The sequence below is a fragment of the Triticum aestivum genome, chromosome 3A, assembly GCF_018294505.1.
Source record: "Triticum aestivum cultivar Chinese Spring chromosome 3A, IWGSC CS RefSeq v2.1, whole genome shotgun sequence".
NCBI lineage: Eukaryota > Viridiplantae > Streptophyta > Magnoliopsida > Poales > Poaceae > Triticum > Triticum aestivum.
This window is the reverse complement of record NC_057800.1, coordinates 727,947,941-727,961,160: the sequence shown is the minus strand read 5'-3', so window position 1 is coordinate 727,961,160 and position 13,220 is coordinate 727,947,941. Positions and strand designations below refer to the sequence as shown.

Genomic DNA, 13,220 nt, shown 5'->3' with positions numbered 1-13,220 from the left:
GCCAAGCCCGCGCACGCCGACTCCGCCAACGCCGGAGGCCGACCCCGCCGTGTGATGCGTTGCACGCGCGTCCTTTCTTTTTTGTACGCTGAACTTTTTCATGCCGAACTGGGCCGCTGTGATCGCCGGACTTGTGGCGTTATTTTGTGAGCGGGAATGACTGCGTTTGAAATTGCCCGGGCTAGGGGCGGCGTCTGAGGGCGTGGCTGGGAGCTAGGTCACCCCAGGGGTCAATTTATCGCTAGCACGCCTCAGGCGGTTCTTTTTCGGCACCCTGAGGGGCCGAACGACTGGAGATGCTCTGAAGTAGTGACACACACAGGTGCACGAGAAGTGCGAGGCTGGTGCGCCGTGGTGGCATTGGGCTAGGGTCCCGTGGGCGGTGGGTCTGCGCGTGGCAGGAGATGCCTTGCAACTTTGCAGGTTGTTGGTGGATTGGCCTCCTAGCAGCTTGGGAGTTGTGTTAAGCAAAGCTACGTAGCGGTGTGGTGTGTAGTGTTTATATGGAGTGATCACTTGTTGCTACATTTGGCCATCTTTTCTTATGCGTTCAGAGCATTGGGTGACCCTTCTCCTTGCTGGAGTACTATTTTGCGTGGCTACAAATAACTGGAATTCTTAAACTCATCACCATTTTTTCTCCATTTAAAGAGATTTCATCCTGAATTTCGTTATCAGAAATTAGCGCCTACAAGGTTCAGAAATTAACACCGGCGTTCCTGGCCTTTTTCAGGTCTCCCTTTTCACCTGAAGCAGCAGTCATGCATAGTAAAACTTGTGCTTATTCCGCCCTTAAGAAGATCGACTCCTTTGTGGCCTCTTCGTCTCGATGTCTAGAGCTACAATTGACTGACTTTAGCTTTTAAGTCAGTCGATTTTGAGATGAGAGAAAAAGTTTGCCAGAGGGAGGCCAGAGGGAAGGAAGGAGCTCGCCGGAGGGCTACCCCATCATATGTATTAGGGTGCAGGGTAGGAAAACTTCGCCGGAGAAAATCTCCGTCCGTATCAGGGCTATGGAGGGCGGAGGGAGGGGGGTGCACAACTGTGGGTTGTGGTTGGGGGTGGTGCGGCGAGGCTGTGCAGGAGTGCGGACGGCAGAAGCCGGCGGCGGTGCGCTTTGAAGGAAGAAGAAGAGCAACGGGGGGAAGAAAGAGATGTGGCCCTTGATCTTGTATCCGACGGCTGAAAAAAATCGACTGACCCGAAACTTTTATTTTCAGGCGAATGACATATAGCCAGACCCCCACACTTCACTGTCCGCCAGTTGGTGCTTGGCCAAGAAGCAGACGACCTTGTTTTCGTGCAAGTTCAACATGGGCGTATCCACCAAGAGGTGATCAAAACTCGGCTTGTCGTCAAACTCCAGAGCCTTAGGCTGCAGCATCCGTCAATGCTGACGTCGTCGGCTATCGAGAGTTTATAGAATCATAAAACACAGAGTCCTTCTGCCAGGCATCCAGTTGGCGCCAATTGCTCGAGGCTGTGGTGGTGGTAGACTGGTAGTCCAGGTGGAAACGGACCAAACTGGGGAGAAGGAGGGACAGACTATTAGGGAAAATAAGCCACTTTCGAGTCCAGGGCGTGTCCGTGCGCTGGGCGTATCGGACGCCGCTCAGTTGTTGCATTCGGTCCGTGGTAGGGTGTGTATGTGTGCACACGCATGTGTGTGTGTGTGTGCGCGCGTGTGTGTGTGCTATAGTTGGCGAAGTGTGTGGGTGTGTGTGACCGCGTCAGGCGCTGGACCCGGTCGCGTCCGAGCGCGTGCGTGTGCGTCGGGGGCGTGAGCTGTGGAGTGCGGAATGTGGCGAGTGCGTGAGTGGGTGTGTCGGGAGCGCCGCATGGGGCATCGGTGCGCACATATAAACACCCCTCCCTCCCGTCTGTTGTAGCCAGCAGCTTGAGTTCGTGCTTGAGGAAAAATGCCATCGTTGCGACGGGTATTCATGCTTCCGAAAAACTCACCGTGTCCACCACGTGCTCTCCGTCTTCTTCCTCCTCCTTTCAGAGAGAGAGAGAGAGAGTGTATGTGTGAGAGAAACTGGATGGATACCCCGGATAAGGGAGGACACAGCTCTAGCCGGTTCGATCCCGGTCCGAGTCGTTGTTTGGACCGGTGGTCCAAACTGAACCGGACTGAGAAGCATGGCGGTCCTGTTTTCAGGAACCGGATCGAGAGGACCGGCCAAGAGACAAGGGCAGAACGTGCACTGGAGCTCCGGCGATCTTCGGTCCGCTCGGTCAGACCGGGCTTTAACCAGACCGGACCGAAGCTTCGGTCCTTTTTTGGGACCGGACCGGCCTTTTTTTAGCGGGCCTAGACCGAGCCGGCCGCGAGCCGGACCGGCAGAACGGACTGTTTCGTCCACCCTGAAGCGCGGGTAGGGTTCCTTGTTCGACGTCTGCGCCGTCGGATGGCCGACCTCAGCTTCTTTGCGTATCGCCGGATCGGCCCGCTGCCGAGGCCGGTAAAGGCCGTCCCCTTCTCTTCCTGTTTACCCTCCCTCTGTCAGCGTGCATGGGGGCGCCGCTCCGTGTCATGCGTGCTCCATGGCGGGTCTTCGTGCTCACTGCTCAATACGGTGCGTGTGTGTGCTTAGTGCTGCTGCTTTTGTACGTACGGGGTGTGTGTGTGCTCGGCATGCGTGTTATGTGTGTGTGCTCTGCCTCCGCTATGTGGTTGTGTGTTCGAATCTATTTGAGCATTCATCAGATTGTATGTCCGTTTTACATGATCACATGTTTCTTTTTCTGCAGCCTCGCAAACTATGAGGAAAATCATTGAGATAAATCCCTACATGTGGGCAACTATAGCTGCCGATGCTGCTACATGGTGCTGCAATTTAAAAATGATTCTGCTTTGGAATTGAATGTAAATTGGTCCGGGGAATTTTTTAGTAGTTGTAATACTCCTATATAATTAGTAATCTATGTTATGATGAGTTCAAATGTATTGTCATATGTCAATTTTTTTCTAAATACACTATTTAGACCATCAAACAACTGTAATTTTAGTTAAAACCCATGAAAATGGCCATTTGCAGCAAAAACAGCTCTTAAATGAATCATTTACAAACATAGCAGGACAATCAGCATGCTAAATGAATTTACGAAAAATTTAAGGGCATTTTGATCATTTCAGTATGTTTCTGCATCAGCCGCAGCCACTAAAGCATAAGTACTAAACGACTGCATCTCAGCTGTAACCTTTCAGCTGCAGCTATCAGCTACAACCGCTCCTTCCAGCCGGAGCCGTTGCAGCTGCAGTGGGAAAGTTGCATCCCAAACAAACACACATGTAGCATTCTCGGAACGGCCATCTCTTCATGCGTACATGATGGTGAGGAGGATGAGGCTGCCGTGAGCGGAGATGACGAGAGCCTCCTCGGTGAAGTGGCTGCCGGTGGCCCAGGCGAGCACATAGGATACGTGGGGCGGGCGGGCAACGAACAAGGAGGCCTAGCTGGCCATGGCGCGGTGTTTGTTGTCCGGGTCAGTGGTGCGGTACTTGGTGGTGGCGTCGGCGTTTGTGCGTTCGTCGAATAAGGGCTTGCTGTCTGGAATGCAGCTCTTGGGGGTATCGGTTGCGGCACCAGCATCGACATTTGGGCGGAATTAGTGAACCAAGCGAAATCCCCGCCTCAGGAGCATGATGCGAATCCATCCTAACTAGCTTCGTGTCGATTGGATTGGAATTTCTTGGATGGATCTTGACAATCGGCAATCATATTAGTTAAGAGTTTCGAACCTGTACACTCACGTGGCTTGGCTAGAGTGGATAACGAAAGGAACGAATGGATAAACACAACTTTAGCAATGTAGGGTGTTTGGATATAACAAATGCACAGTTTTAAAAACCGTAGTCTCTACAATACCAATTTTTTAACATGATACAGACGCATACGCTCATACATACATACATACATTCATCCTATCCTATCCCTATGAGCCTTTCTGAGAGACCGAGTCTGCATATTATCTAGAGATTCACGAACTCACCATGGGTGTTTTTATAGTCGATGTGAACATCTGCTCCCGCTGAATGAACATCACCGGAAAGTGTAAAGTGAATTTAAAAAGATGTGAGCATCAGTGTCAAGTCTAGGGCTTTAACTCTTTAACCCTGGTGGACTGGTTTCACCACAAAGAACCTAACCATCTGAGCTATGCTCAATGTTGACGTATAATGTGCTGCCTAGTCTCTTTCATTAGATCGGTCTATTGGTTGCATTGGCTAGAACATGCACTTCTATATGGTATCGGAGCCAAGAGGTCTTAACTTCAAGACTCGGCTGGCGCAATTAAATTGCAGTCCACTTTCGGTCCACGTTTAGCCCCGAGGAAGCCACACGTGAAGGGGAGTGTTGACGTATAATGTGCTGCCTAGTCTCTTCCATCAGATCAGTCTTTTGGTTGCATTGGCTAGAGCATGCACTTGTACACTCAATTTGCAATACCGTGTGTTTTAGTATTTCAGAAAGAACGCTTCACCTCTTTTTTCTAAACCAAATTTAGAAAACTATGGTATATACAAAATTGAGTATTCATTGTCTAAGCATTAAAATGCTGAGGTTGCATTTGTCAGGTAAGTATTTTTAGAGTTCTTTTTAGGAATATAGTATTGTTTTAGAAATCATAGTTTCTAATTCTTTTATATATTAGGTATCAAAAAATACCACATTCTTATAAATCGTAGTACCACATTTCTAATAAATCGTAGTATCCGTAGTATCTCCAATACTGTAGTATTTTTGCAGTATCTTAAAGAGTTTTTTTTCATCTAAACCATACAAATTTTCACAAAATGAAGTATTCACTACTCGTAAATTGGAATATAGAGGTCTTACATTATCATGCTTTTAAATATACCTATAGTTCACTCAAACTAACCCTGATGTTTTAGACTACTTTGGTTTTGAAAAACTGCTAAACTAAGTCTAACTGATTTTTCATGGCACTTGCTCGGGTTGCATTCACTTATTTGAACATGTCTACTAATCCAATAAGTTTGATCTCAATCAATGTACTCCCTCCATTCCTAAATACTCTCTCCGTACTAAAATAAGTGTCTCAAACTTAGTATAACTTTGTTCTGAGTAAGGCGTTTCGGTGCCCAAGCTCATCTGCACCCGGTTAGAAAAACATCGTAAAAATTCAAATAAAATTCAAAAAATCCAAATGTTTTTTGTGCGGTAGACAATTTGATGCATGAAGCCCGCTCCAAATTTCAAGTTATTTGTACATCTGAGCAGCTCTCAGCAAAAAAGACAAATCGGGCCAAAACAATACATGAACAGTTAACATTTTTACAGACCCCCAATTTGTCTTGTTTGCTGAGAGCTCCTCAGATGTCCAAATGATTTGAAAATTGGTGTGGACGTCACGCATCAAATTGTATACAACACAATTTTTTGGAATTTTTTTGAATTTTTCTAGTATTTATTTTATTTTTTTCGTCAGCACATGTGCAGATGAGCTCGGGTGCAGAGATGGATTTTCGGTACTAAAGTTATTACAAAATTGAGACGCTTATTTTGGGATGGAGGGGGTATAAATCTTTTTAGAGATTTCTATAAGGGACTACATACGGAGTAAAATGAGTAAATCTACACTCTAAAATATGTCTATATACATCCATATGTAGTTTGTATAGAAATACCTAAAAAGACATATATTTACAAACGGAGGAAGTATGTGATAATGTGAACTCTTATTTCGCCGTTAGAAGCCATTTTGATCGTTATAACATACAAAACAACACATATGCATGTTATAGGATAAAAATAATGGTCGGTTGACATAGTTAGCAAATTGTGGCCGGCAAAGATGATATAGGCCTCTCTCAAGCTTAGGAATAGAGAGTTAAAGCTTTTCCGTCCTTGAGAGAGTTCTAGAGTGGAGAGAGGCGTAAGGCCACTTGATCTAAAAATTTGTCAAGCCGCTTTCCGCCAAACGACACAACACGGTTAGTTAGACGGAATTCCGGACCCCCGTCAGCTTATACGCTCCCAAGTTATAACCATCTGATTTTACACCAAGATTATCCGTCATAAAAAACAAATAAAAAATCCAGAAGAACAACCACGCAAAATTTATGACGTTGATTGTGGCTTAACTATGTCTCAATCAATTGAGAATTAGCAAATCCGCTAAAACTACTACCCTGGGCTACATGTAAGGGTCACTTTGAGATGCACCAAGCAATGGTCACACTACCATGTTTTTTAGTAGTAGTACACGAAACAGTCAAGCTAAGACAAGTATTAACAGAAACCCAACGAATCAAGAAGACGCTCGCGCTTCTCGGCCGGACGGCGAACTCCGATCGTCAGAAGCAGCTCGGCGGTGTGACCTCTCCGGACGTGGACCCGCCGGCGTTTTGGCACTTGGCCTGCGCCGGCCGCTGGTGCCGGTACTTCAGCCTGATGTTCCTGAGCTTGATCCCGCTGCAGGGGTTGGTGCCGCTGCAGTTGAACTTCACCGCCACGGGCGTCGCCGACGAGCCCTTGATGTCCGTGTACGACAGGTCGCTGATCTGCACCCCCGAGCTCTGCAGGCACACACAACAGCACAGCTCATGATATATATATAGTCGATCCATGGGTCGTTCACGTGTAGTGTAGTTGCATGCATGTAGATGTAGGGAAGGAGACGTACATTGCCCGGGCAGTCGACCTTGCGGGGGCAGTAGTTCTGGTCGACGACCATGGGGTTGGCCACGCGGTTCATGGTGACCCGCGAGAAGGAGACGTTGGTGACAGAGCCGGAGTTGGGCATCGCCCACATCTTGATCCGGAGGCCGTTGGTCGTGCCCTTCAGCACCGCCCTGTCCACCGTCACGTTTCTCACTCCCTCCTCACCGTCCTGCCATCCCAGGCTCCCGATGCTGCCACCGTCCATCCAACGCAAACACAAAATCAATGCTATCTATCAAACGCTGCACAAATCACAAGCAAACAAAAAAAATGTATGATGAACTGGCAACTGAAGGTGGCACCTGATGCCGTGGCCCGGACCGCACTTGATGTCCCTGATGAGCATGTCGCAGGTGCCGGGCCCCAAGGAGATGCAGTCGTCGCCGGTGCCGATGGTGGTGTTGAGGATCCTCACGTGGCGGGAGTGGCTGGCGTGGATGCCGTCGGTGTTAGGGCTGTCGGCCGGCGCGATGATCCGGACGCCTTGGACGGTCACGCCGCTGCAGTCGAAGATGGTCATGTGGAATTCCTTACTATCAAGCAGTGTCAGCTGCTTCACGCTCACGCCCTTGGATTGGCTAATGTCGAGTGTCTGCGAAATGGCTTGAGGCCATGAAATCTGAGATGAGATCCTGTATGAGAACAAAGTATGGACTTTGATTGACTTGCCCATTGATCGGCGAGCCATTGATATTAAATGGATCTTGAAGAGGAAGACGGACACTGATAGTAGTATCACTATCTATAAAGCTAGAATTGTCGCAAAAGGGTTTTTCGACAAGTTCAAGGTGTTGACTACGGTAAGAGTTTCTCACTCGTATCTATGCTTAAGTCTGTCCTAATCATGTTAGCAATTGTCGCATTTTATGAAATCTGACAAGTGGATAAACAAAACTGCATTCCATAATGGATTTATTAAAGAAGAGTTGTATATGATGCAACCAGAAGGTTTTGTCAATCCTAAAGGTACTAACAAAATATGCAAGCTCCAGCGATCCATCTATGGACTAGTGCAAGCATCTCGGAGTTGAAATATACGCTTTGATAAGTTGATCAAAGCATATAGTTTTATACAGACTTGCGGTGAAGCCTGTATTTACAAGAAAAGTGAGTGGGAGCACTACAGCATTTCTGATAAGTATATGTGAATGACATATTGTTGATCGGAGATAATGTAGAATTATTCTGCAAAGCATAAAGGAATGTTTGAAAGGAGTTTTTTCTCAAAGAAAGACCTCGGTGAAGCTACTTACATATTGAGCATCAAGATCTATAAAGATAGATCAAGACGCTTGATAAGTTTTTCAATGAGTACATACCTTGACAAGATTTTGAAGTAGTTCAAAATGGAACAGTCAAAAAGGATTTCTTGCCGTGTTACAAGGTGTGAAGTTGAGTAAGACTCAAAACCCGACCACAGCAGAAGATAGAGAGAGAATGAAAGTCATTCCCTATGCCTCAGCCATAGGTTCTATAAAGTATGCCATGCTATGTACCAGACCTATTGTATACCTTGCCCTGAGTTTGGCAAGGGAGTACAATAGTGATCTATGAGTAGATCATTGGACATTGGTCAAAATTATCCTTGGTGGAAAAGGGATATGTTTCTCGATTATGGAGGTGACAAAAGGTTCATCGTAAAGGGTTACATCGATGCAAGTTTTGACACTGATCTAGATGACTCTAAATCTCAATCTGGATATATATTGGAAGTGGGAGCAATTAGCTAGAGTAGCTCCGTGCAGAGCATTGTTGACATAGAAATTTGCAAAATACGTATGGATCTGAATGTGGTAGACCCGTTGACTAAACTTCTCTCACAAGCAAAACATGATCACACCTTAGTACTCTTTGGGTGTTAATCACATAGCGATGTGAACTAGATTATTGACTCTAGTAAACCCTTTGGGTGTTGGTCACATGTCGATGTGAACTATGGGTGTTAATCACATGGTGATGTGAACTATTGGTATTAAATCACATGGCGATGTGAACTAGATTATTGACTCTAGTGCAAGTGGGAGACTGAAGGAAATATGCCCTAGAGGCAATAATAAAGTTATTATTTATTTCCTTATATCATGATAAGTGTTTATTATTCATGCTAGAATTGTATTAACCGGAAACATAATACATGTGTGAATACGTAGACAAACAGAGTGTCACTAGTATGCCTCTACTTGACTAGCTCGTTGATCAAAGATGGTTATGTTTTCTAACCATAGACATGAGTTGTCATTTGATTAACGGGATCACATCATTAGGAGAATGATGTGATTGACTTGACCCATTCCGTTAGCTTAGCACTTGATCGTTTAGTTTATTGCTATTGCTTTCTTCATGACTTATACATGTTCCTATGACTATGAGATTATGCAACTCCCGTTTACCGGAGGAACACTTTGTGTGCCACCAAACGTCACAACGTAACTGGGTGATTATAAAGGTGCTCTACAGGTGTCTCCAAACGTACTTGTTGGGTTGGCGTATTTCGAGATTAGGATTTGTCACTCCGATTGTCGGAGAGGTATCTCTGGGCCCACTCGGTAATGCACATCACTATAAGCCTTGCAAGCATTGCAACTAATGAGTTAGTTGCGGGATGATGTATTACGGAACGAGTAAAGAGACTTGCCGGTAACGAGATTGAACTAGGTATTGAGATGCCGACGATCGAATCTCGGGCAAGTAACATACCGATGACAAAGGGAACAACGTATGTTGTTATGCGGTCTGACCGATAAAGATCTTTGTAGAATATGTAGGAGCCAATATGGGAATCCAGGTCCCGCTATTGGTTATTGACCAGAGAGGTGTCTCGGTCATGTCTACATAGTTCTTGAACCCGTAGAGTCCGCACTCTTAACGCTCGTTGACGATATAGTACTATATGAGTTATGTATGTTGATGACCGAATGTTGTTCGGAGTCCGAGATGAGATCACGGACATGACGAGGAACTCCGGAATGGTCCGAAGATAAAGTTTGATATATGGGATAGTAGTGTTTGATCTCCGGAAGGGTTCCGGAATTCACCGGAAGGGGTTCCGGATGTTTCGCGAAATGTTTGGGCACGAGAACACTTTATCTGGGCCAAAGGGGAAAGCCCACGAGGCTTTTGGAAAGTGCAAAATGAAGTTTTGCGGAGACCAGAGGCTAGACGCCAGGAACCCTGGCGTCTAGGGGGTAGACGCCGGGAACCCTGGCGTCTAGCCCTGGAGTCCAAGAAGGACTCTTGCCTTCCGGGTGAAACCGACTTTGAGGAGGCTTTTACTCCAAGTTTCGACCCCAGGGCTCAACATATAAATAGAGGGGTAGGGCTAGCACCAAAGACACATCAAGAAACACCAAGCCGTGTGCCGGCAACCCCGTCCCCTCTAGTTTATCCTCCGTCATAGTTTTCGTAGTGCTTAGGCGAAGCCCTGCGGAGATTGTTCTTCACCAACACCGTCACCACGCCGTCGTGCTGCCAGAACTCATCTACAACTTCGCCCCTCTTGCTGGATCGAGAAGGCGAGGATGTCACCAAGCCGAACGTGTGCAGAACTCGGAGGTGCCGTGCTTTCGGTACTTGGATCGGTTGGACGTGAAGATGTACGACTACATCAACCGCGTTGATATAACGCTTCTGCGAACGGTCTACGTAGACAACACTCTCCCCTTTCGTTGCTATGCATCACCATGATCTTGCGTGTGCGTAGGAATTTTTTTGAAATTATTACGTTCCCCAACAATATCATCACCAAAGCCACGACCTTGCAACCAGGCGTGGCTGGCGGTCGACTATGGCCAACAAGCTAGATCCAATTGGACTCACCCAAGTCAATCTCAAGGTATCATTTGCTGACTCTAATGCGTTCATTTGACCTACTAAATCCAATCAGACTCACTCAAGTAAATCTCAATCTCAATCTCGCGCTTCTCGGCCGGACGGCGAACTCCGATCGTCAGAAGCAGCTCGGCGGTGTGACCTCTCCGGACGTGGACCCGCCGGCGTTTTGGCACTTGGCCTGCGCCGGCCGCTGGTGCCGGTACTTCAGCCTGATGTTCCTGAGCTTGATCCCGCTGCAGGGGTTGGTGCCGCTGCAGTTGAACTTCACCGCCACGGGCGTCGCCGACGAGCCCTTGATGTCCGTGTACGACAGGTCGCTGATCTGCACCCCCGAGCTCTGCAGGCACACACAACAGCACAGCTCATGATATATATATAGTCGATCCATGGGTCGTTCACGTGTAGTGTAGTTGCATGCATGTAGATGTAGGGAAGGAGACGTACATTGCCCGGGCAGTCGACCTTGCGGGGGCAGTAGTTCTGGTCGACGACCATGGGGTTGGCCACGCGGTTCATGGTGACCCGCGAGAAGGAGACGTTGGTGACAGAGCCGGAGTTGGGCATCGCCCACATCTTGATCCGGAGGCCGTTGGTCGTGCCCTTCAGCACCGCCCTGTCCACCGTCACGTTTCTCACTCCCTCCTCACCGTCCTGCCATCCCAGGCTCCCGATGCTGCCACCGTCCATCCAACGCAAACACAAAATCAATGCTATCTATCAAACGCTGCACAAATCACAAGCAAACAAAAAAAATGTATGATGAACTGGCAACTGAAGGTGGCACCTGATGCCGTGGCCCGGACCGCACTTGATGTCCCTGATGAGCATGTCGCAGGTGCCGGGCCCCAAGGAGATGCAGTCGTCGCCGGTGCCGATGGTGGTGTTGAGGATCCTCACGTGGCGGGAGTGGCTGGCGTGGATGCCGTCGGTGTTAGGGCTGTCGGCCGGCGCGATGATCCGGACGCCTTGGACGGTCACGCCGCTGCAGTCGAAGATGGTCATGTGGAATTCCTTACTATCAAGCAGTGTCAGCTGCTTCACGCTCACGCCCTTGGATTGGCTAATGTCGAGTGTCTGCAAACACAAGTATGTATGGCCGACGTCCGTCATAAGGAAACTGAACCGAATTACGATGCAAAAAGAAACCAAAAAGTTCATGTCATCACTCACCCTGGGCCCCTGCCCGGCGGTGCACCTACCGGCCTTCTTGCACGCCCAGTACTCCTGCCCCTGCCCGTCCAGCGTCCCACCACGGATCGCCAGGCCGTCTGCATGGTGGAACATGATCCACGTCCTGTTGTCCACTGCCGACGGCGCGAAGACGGTGCTGTTGTTGTCAATGGCCACGTCCACGCCGGGGCTCCGACATGGCCCCTTGAAGTAGGCCTGGCTGAGCAGGAACCTGCCCGCCGGCACCCGTAGCACCGGCCGGGAGCCGGAGCGCCCCGTGTCATTGCATGCCGCATCCCGCGCGGCCAGAATTGCCCCTGCCGAGTCCGTCCCGTCGTCGGGCCTCGCGCCGTAGTCCACCACATTGTACTCTGCCGCCGTCGTCAACGCCACCAGTGCCATCAACACCACCAACAGCAGCGAGAGCTCATCGCACGATCGGTCGGATGCTATCTCTGTGAAACTATGATATGATAATGACGATGATTGGATCAGGTGGATAGATTGTTGGCCCAGACCCGACGTCAAGTACTTTCTGCAATGGCAACAAGTGACGAACGATGAGTTGTGATCTCGCTTGTTGGCGCAGGTCCCTCCGACTCGACAAGTTCTTTCCGCCGAGACCATCGAGCTTCGTTCCGATCGATTAATTTCCGACGGAACACGCGTGTTGTAGAGTCGCTGGCTTCCGGCAAGTTGCAAATACGCTCGTAAGCTAGCTGACCAAAACGATCCGCGGAATACTCTACGCGGAACAGTAGACACGAGTTTATGGCAACAAGTTACACGTGGAGTACAAGCATACTTAAAGGGGGTTCGTCTATGTCACATCTAGATGTGAGATATTATCTCATATCTAACTCCCTCTCACATCTAATTCCCTCATCCTTAATTTTTTTTAAAGTCTCCATGGATTTATTTTGTCCCTAAGTATGAGGAAGTTAGATGTGAGATAATATCTCACATCTAGATGTGAAATAGCAAACCCGATTTAAAGGAGTATGATTAGGTGACTGATACTGTAAGTCGTCGTTAATTCCAACAGTGCGTGACGTTCTCTTGTTTTTTCGTTCCAACCAACCAGAAAATGGACCACTTTTTTTTTATTTTTCTCAATCTAATAATAATTATAATATGGAAAAAGGAAATGAATGGCATGCACGCACGTGCACGTAAGAGCATCTCCAACACTGGCTGTAAAAGCGCGCGCATGCGGTAAAAGTGGGTTTTAGCGCATGTGGGGCGGTTTTGCGCGCTACAGCGGGCGCGAGAAACTCAGGCGCACGGGAAAAGATCACACGCGGCGTCCGACGTGCTTTCTAAATCCAGCGCCACCATGCCACCGGGGAGCTTCGGGCTACCGCAGTGTCCGCACGCGCCCCTCCACCGCCTTCTCCGCCGAGATCTGGTCCGGTGAGATGCGCCTTGACCTCGGCACTTTCGACAGTGCCCACGAGGCCGCCCGTGCATACGACGCGGCGGCGTGGCGCCTCCGGCGGCCTCGTAGGGAGATGAATTTCCCTGAGG

The 13,220-nt window shown here is 48.5% G+C and overlaps 2 protein-coding genes across 2 annotated transcripts; both read right to left on the bottom strand.

The window, feature by feature from the left end:
- Window positions 1–6,223: 6,223 nt before the first annotated feature.
- LOC123057287 (polygalacturonase-like) lies at window positions 6,224–10,553 on the bottom strand. The gene is made up of 4 exons (XM_044480353.1): window positions 10,509–10,553; window positions 6,995–7,284; window positions 6,655–6,883; window positions 6,224–6,547 (listed from the first exon to the last, which is right to left on the bottom strand). The coding sequence occupies exons 1-4, from the start codon at window positions 10,551–10,553 to the stop codon at window positions 6,326–6,328; spliced, it is 786 nt and encodes a 261-aa protein (XP_044336288.1). The 3' UTR covers window positions 6,224–6,325.
- A 79-nt stretch (window positions 10,554–10,632) lies between these two features.
- Window positions 10,633–12,417, bottom strand: LOC123059493 (polygalacturonase-like). The gene is made up of 4 exons (XM_044482052.1): window positions 11,694–12,417; window positions 11,308–11,597; window positions 10,968–11,196; window positions 10,633–10,860 (listed from the first exon to the last, which is right to left on the bottom strand). Exons 1-4 carry the CDS (start codon window positions 12,318–12,320, stop codon window positions 10,639–10,641), a joined length of 1,368 nt encoding a protein of 455 aa, XP_044337987.1. The 5' UTR covers window positions 12,321–12,417; the 3' UTR covers window positions 10,633–10,638.
- Window positions 12,418–13,220: the final 803 nt, after the last annotated feature.

Bases quoted from the DNA above. Each gene is read 5' to 3' on its own strand.
- LOC123057287 (XM_044480353.1), bottom strand. From the start codon at position 10,553: ATGAACGCATTAGAGTCAGCAAATGATACCTTGAGATTGACTTGG. The intron at 7,285-10,508 runs GTGAGTCCAATT...GCCATTTCGCAG, and splicing joins ATACCTTGAGATTGACTTGG to ACACTCGACATTAGCCAATC. The intron at 6,548-6,654 runs GTACGTCTCCTT...GTGTGCCTGCAG, and splicing joins AGGTCGACTGCCCGGGCAAT to AGCTCGGGGGTGCAGATCAG.
- LOC123059493 (XM_044482052.1), bottom strand. From the start codon at position 12,320: ATGGTCTCGGCGGAAAGAACTTGTCGAGTCGGAGGGACCTGCGCCAAC. The intron at 11,598-11,693 runs GTGAGTGATGAC...TTGTGTTTGCAG, and splicing joins CCGCCGGGCAGGGGCCCAGG to ACACTCGACATTAGCCAATC. The intron at 10,861-10,967 runs GTACGTCTCCTT...GTGTGCCTGCAG, and splicing joins AGGTCGACTGCCCGGGCAAT to AGCTCGGGGGTGCAGATCAG.